This window comes from Phocoena phocoena, chromosome 11, assembly GCF_963924675.1.
Source record: "Phocoena phocoena chromosome 11, mPhoPho1.1, whole genome shotgun sequence".
Classification (NCBI taxonomy): domain Eukaryota; kingdom Metazoa; phylum Chordata; class Mammalia; order Artiodactyla; family Phocoenidae; genus Phocoena; species Phocoena phocoena.
This window is the reverse complement of record NC_089229.1, coordinates 18,080,885-18,086,359: the sequence shown is the minus strand read 5'-3', so window position 1 is coordinate 18,086,359 and position 5,475 is coordinate 18,080,885. Positions and strand designations below refer to the sequence as shown.

The 5,475-nt window shown below is 44.0% G+C and overlaps 1 protein-coding gene across 1 annotated transcript; it reads right to left on the bottom strand.

Annotated features, from left to right (window-relative positions):
- Positions 1–650: 650 nt before the first annotated feature.
- UQCC6 (ubiquinol-cytochrome c reductase complex assembly factor 6) lies at positions 651–4,442 on the bottom strand. Its single transcript, XM_065888383.1, has 2 exons — positions 4,335–4,442; positions 651–758 (listed from the first exon to the last, which is right to left on the bottom strand). Exons 1-2 carry the CDS (start codon positions 4,440–4,442, stop codon positions 651–653), a joined length of 216 nt encoding a protein of 71 aa, XP_065744455.1.
- Between the last annotated feature and the right edge of the window lie 1,033 nt (positions 4,443–5,475).

Genomic DNA, 5,475 nt, shown 5'->3' with positions numbered 1-5,475 from the left:
CTCACAGGTACTGGGAGTTAGGACTTCAACATCTTTTGGGGGGATACAATTCAACCCATAACAATACTCATTTATGTTTATCAGTTATTTTAGAATATATTTTATAAGAGAAATTAAATGCCAAATGGTGTCTCAAATTTGGGGGTAGAGAACTTGTGACCGTCCAAGTCACAATTGTTTATAATTGTGTTATATATAAAACTCTAAAAGAATTTCAAACTTTAAATATTTCAACTGAATTCGGTTTAGTACAAATAGTACTTTCCAATATTTAGAGAAATATTAACTTCTCACCCTAAGCATTCATGGTCAATGTCACTTTTATTATAGTTAATTTATAATTCCCATTTGCCGTTATAGTCAAGCTTATTCAGAGAACTAAACCAGAATTATAAGGGTAGGAGACACTGCAACTATGTTCTCTCACATGATATTTAAGACTAGGTATCTATCAAACCGCATTAGAGGAGCTGATGATATAAGTTTTGGCAGTTTTCAAGAAACATTAGTCAAACCATAACTAAATCTCAATGCATCAGTTAACATCTGCTGAGCACTTCCTCTTGCAGTTAGCATTGTATTAGTGCTTAAACACAAGTAGTTTGACTCAGTAAATTCTAAAACTACATATTTAATTCTCATAATATTATTCACAGAGTTCTTGGCAGAGATGAATTTTGAGGTTCATGTTGTCTCTCTTTCAGTCCCAAAAGCTCTGTTTTGAGTTCTCCAGGCTGTGGTGGAATTTCAGGTATTGTCTATAAAAAACAAAAATAAAAACAAACAAAATATATAGATACCAATGCTTTCTAAGACTGTAATTAAATGTAACCTGAAAAACATCAAAGAAAGTAAAAAAGAACAAAAAGCCTCCAGCTACTCAATGATAAATCTTTATTATGAGAACCTGCAGTTGATCTATGTCACTTTCTAGCCCTCTATTTATAGGACTCTATCATCTGGGCTACGTCTTAAGTACTAAAGGACTCACAGAGGGAAAGTTTGCATCAGTTATCGATTGACAGATCACGAATTTGAACAAGGCTTTCCACACTGGGAAATTCATTCCTGCACTACTTACTGACCTCTCTACCATGTGCCTGGCACAGAAAACAGATACTAGGAATTAATTCATTTATTCAAAAACAGTAAGTGCCTATTATGAGCAAAGCATAAAGCAGTAGGCAAAAAAATACAAAACTGCCTTCAAGAAAGGTGATTTTGGGGACTTCCCTGCCGGTCCAGTGGTTAAGACTTCACGCTCCCAATGTAGAGGGCCCGGTTCGATCCCTGGTCAGGGAACTAGCTCCCGCATGCCGCAACTAAGAGTTCACATGCCGCAACTGATCCCCCATGCCACAACTAAGACCCAGCGCAGCCAAATAAATAAATAAATATATTTTTTAAAAAGGTGATTTTGTTTTAACTTGTAACAGCTTTAGTGAGATATAATTCACACACCATACTATTCACCTATTTAAATATTCAATGACTTTTGGTATATTCACAAAGTTGCACATCCGTCACTATAATAAATTTTAGAACATTTTCATCACCCCAAAATGCAACCCAAACCCATTAGCAGTGGCTCCCATTTCCACACACCACCACCACCACCACCAGCAAGCCATCTACAGACTTGCCTCTCCTGGACATTTCATATAAATGGTATCAGACAACATGTGGTCTTTTGTGACTAGTTTCTTTCACTTAGCATGTTTCCAAGGTTCATCGGTCTTGTCACATATATCAATACTTCATGCCCTTTTAGGAGCAAATAATACTCCACTACAAGGATATACCAGGGAATTCCCTGGAGGTCCAGTGGTTAAGGCTCCACACTTCCACTGCAGGGGGCACAGGTTTGACCCCTGGTCAGGGAACTAAGATCCCGCATGCCACGTGGTGCGGCCAAAAAATTTTAAAAAAATAAAAATAAAAGGATATAAATACCATCGATTTATCCACTCACCAGCTGATGGATATTTATTTGGATTGTTTCCACTTTTTTGGCTAAAATGACAATTCAACTTTGATTAAAAAAAAAATGTAGCACTTCTTATTTATATACTAAATATATAACCAATTTTTAAGAGTAAAGTGATTTTGGCATCAAAAGTTAGCAATGTCAGCAGAGGTTCTAAATAGCAGTTGGTGTGCGTATGGGTGTGTCTGGACACAACCAAAAATGAATGCTGTAAAATGAGTCCAGAGACTGTGTCTTTTGACCTTCTATGCCTCCAATAGTAAACAGATTATAAATTAAGAAAAACAGGACAAGTACAAGTAATGTAAGAGTAAAAGGAAATGCAAAAGGGAAGCTCGAGCAGAAAGCACTCTCTATTCCAGGACGGAGCATCTGCCCTGAGTCTTTGCCTCCTCTTCTGTTTTGATGAGCTGGGCTGGATGACGAGGAAAAGGTGCCCTTAAAGCTTCTCCCTTAAAACAGCACTGAGCACAAGCCCTAGGCAGCCCTTCCGGTCTCCTCTGCTCTAGAATCCACCCAGACCTCTAGCTGCAGAGACTGAAAGACTCCTGCAAAGGCTGGTGGTGGTTACAATAGTGACTATAATTGCTGGAACAATACCAACAGACATAGGTAAAGAACATAAATTCCTTAAATGTTAGTAAAGCCAACAGCCTGCTACACACAGCTCGCCCCGGCCTACAAGTCCCTACAGAGGTGCCCCACTGCCAATGTCACCACCCAATCAGGATGAGGTGGTCGGAGACACTTCAGTATGCCCCTTCTAGAGATTCTGGTTTCATGCTGCCACATCCCAAGATCCAGGTAGCTGCTGGTAACAACCCTTGCATGTTCTGGCTTATGAGATGGGTGAATGAAAGGGCAAATTTCCCAGGGTCAAATCACAGGCATCCCTCCCTTTGTAAAGCCTGTCTGATGTCTATTCCTGCACAAGCTAGAGACAAAACTGCATTTCTGTGTAAGGTTCTAACCCCTTTCTGTCCCCACTAAGTATCCTTGAAGCCTCCGTAGAATTCAAAAGAAGCAGTCTAAAGTGGTAAGAAAGAGCTACTGCAGCATTGTTTGTACAAAAGCTAGATACCAGCTAAACGTCAATAGGGATAAAAAGTCTGGAAGGATATGCCAACCAACAATGGTAGTTACCTTGGAGAGCAGATTGGATAAAGGAGGTTATCAGCAGGGGGATTTTCACTTTTTACTCTACATGCTTGAATTCAATTGGAACACTCCAAGGGTGTTGTATTATTTCATTAACAGGTTCAAAAAAGAGAAACACTTAACAGAAAGCTTGGGCTTCAAATCGTCATTAAGCTATGCGACTTCAGGAAATCACCTTCACTCTGCCGAATCTGTTTCCTCTTCCGAAAACCAGAATAAACACCTCCAAAACTGTAGTGCTAATTCACGGAAATTAGAAACCAACGAACGGTTGGTTCTCTGTGTTACCTGTCCAGAGTCCAGGCAGAAATGACTGCTCCCTGCGCTGTGCTCCACTCTATTCACGCCCACAGCATAACACGGAGCACACTCTTGGAATTATTTGCACTGTACTTCCTTGCCTCCACCTCCTCAAGACCATAACTCCTCAAAAGTACCTCTAATTCTCGGTTCTACTTCCGGGAATGCTTATTAAAATTAATTAAAATTCCTCCCTCCTTTGAATGCCTATATTCACTCCTTCCTCATTCAACAAATATTTATTAAGCATCTACTATCAATACATTCTACTGCAGAGACTGAAAGACGCCTTTTCTAGGTGACTGAGACACAAGAGCGAACCAGACAGGCACAGTCCCCTTCCTGGAGATTACATTCTAGTGGAGGAAACAAAGAACAAGTAAAAAGACAAAGGAATAAAATAATTGCAAATCATGACAAGTGCTCTATCAAAAACGAAGGACTGAGACAGAATGGCAGAGGAGGAATCCTCTGGGGGCTGTACAAAGAACCCTTATTGCTAGAGGAGATATTTGAGCAGAGACTTGACGTTTTGAAGAAGTAAACCAAGCCAATATCTGGGAGAAAAACATTCCAAGAAGAGAAACAGCATGACCTTGAGCCTGGGACAGGCTTGACGAGTTTGAGAAACAGCAAGGAAGTCGCTGTGGCTGCAAGAGAGGGAACAAAGAAGAAACACTAGAAGATAAGGCCAGTGGCAGACAGGTGCCAGACCGTGTAAAACTTCAAGACTGTGTTAAGAGCAGGCCATGTATTGCTCTAACGGCAATGAGATGCCACCACAAGGTTTTAGGTCCCGGGTAGACGTGCTCCTAATTTCAAGATCACTTTTGCTGCTGTGAAAATGAAGTGGTCCAGGAGCGACGCGCGGGGACCCTCCTGCACTCACCAGGTCCGGCCGGTAGTACCGGTGCACCACCTCCGCGCCGGCGCACATGGCCAGGAGGCTGGCGGCGAACATTTTCAAGTAGGACGCCCAGGACACGCCCGCGGGCATCGTCGGCAGGCTTAAGGGGAAGGGAAAGCGTGCGACGTTAGAACGTTCCCAGGTACCCACCAAGCCGTGGGGGTAAACAGGCCCCACTGCAGCGCAGGGGCGGAGTCAGAACACTTGGGTCCTCAACCATGAAACGACGGCGCTGAGCGCATGAACGCCCCCTGGAGGCGGAAAACCAGAAGGCCGCGGGTTCTTAGTTGGGGGGCCGGGATTTCTGAGTTCAAAGGCAGCTCTAGCAGAGCGAGCGGAAGGTCGCACCCGAAGGTTTCCCGCGGGGCCCAGCAACCCCTGGGAGAAGAGGCACTACAGACCGCACTGCACAGCCTAGGGGTGCGCCCCGGGGGAGACTGTACCTCGAGCTGCACTGGCACTCGGAAGCGGGTCAGAGGACGGTTGAAGAGCGCTCCGGAGACGGAGCGGGCGGCCGCGACTCGGACCGAAAGTGCAGGGGATGAGGCCCACGCCGGACCGGAAATCCGTTTCACTGCCGGCGTGGCCACGTGACCCGGACGGAAGTGGGATTTTCGGCCAGAGCAAGTTTCTTTTTTTTTTTCTTTTTAAACCGATACGCAGACCTTTCCCGGCCCCAGGCTCTCGGCGCCCTCATCATTCTCTCTATAGTTGAATTTTCCTGGCAGATGTCGGGTCTTGACCTCGGCTCTGGCTGGATTCTTGAATCATTTGTGCTTTCGCACCCACAAAGGAGGTTGCTCACGTTTACCACCTTTTAGGAGCGGGTGGAGATTGGCACACTGAGCCACGCGTGCTTAGGTGAGGTCACTCTGGAGTGAGTAAAGTTAAAAGCATTCTCTGTAGTTGTGCCCTGCACGTTCTTTGACACCTGAAAAAGAGCCACGCCCAGACAGCTATGACCTTGTGTTATGGTGCCACTGGAAAATGGAAGAATGAAATCGACATTATTTAATCCATGCGTTTTTAAGATTGTGCTTTGCAGACAAAGACAAATTTATGGTTACCAAAGGGGAAAGAGGCGGGAGGAGGGATAAATTGGGAGTTTGGGATTAAAAGATAC

Coding starts and splice junctions, on each gene's coding strand:
- UQCC6 (XM_065888383.1), bottom strand. CDS start 4,442: ATGCCCGCGGGCGTGTCCTGGGCGTCCTACTTGAAAATGTTCGCCGCC. Junction 759..4,334: donor GGTACTACCGGCCGGACCTG/GTGAGTGCAGGA, acceptor TGTTTTTTATAG/ACAATACCTGAAATTCCACC.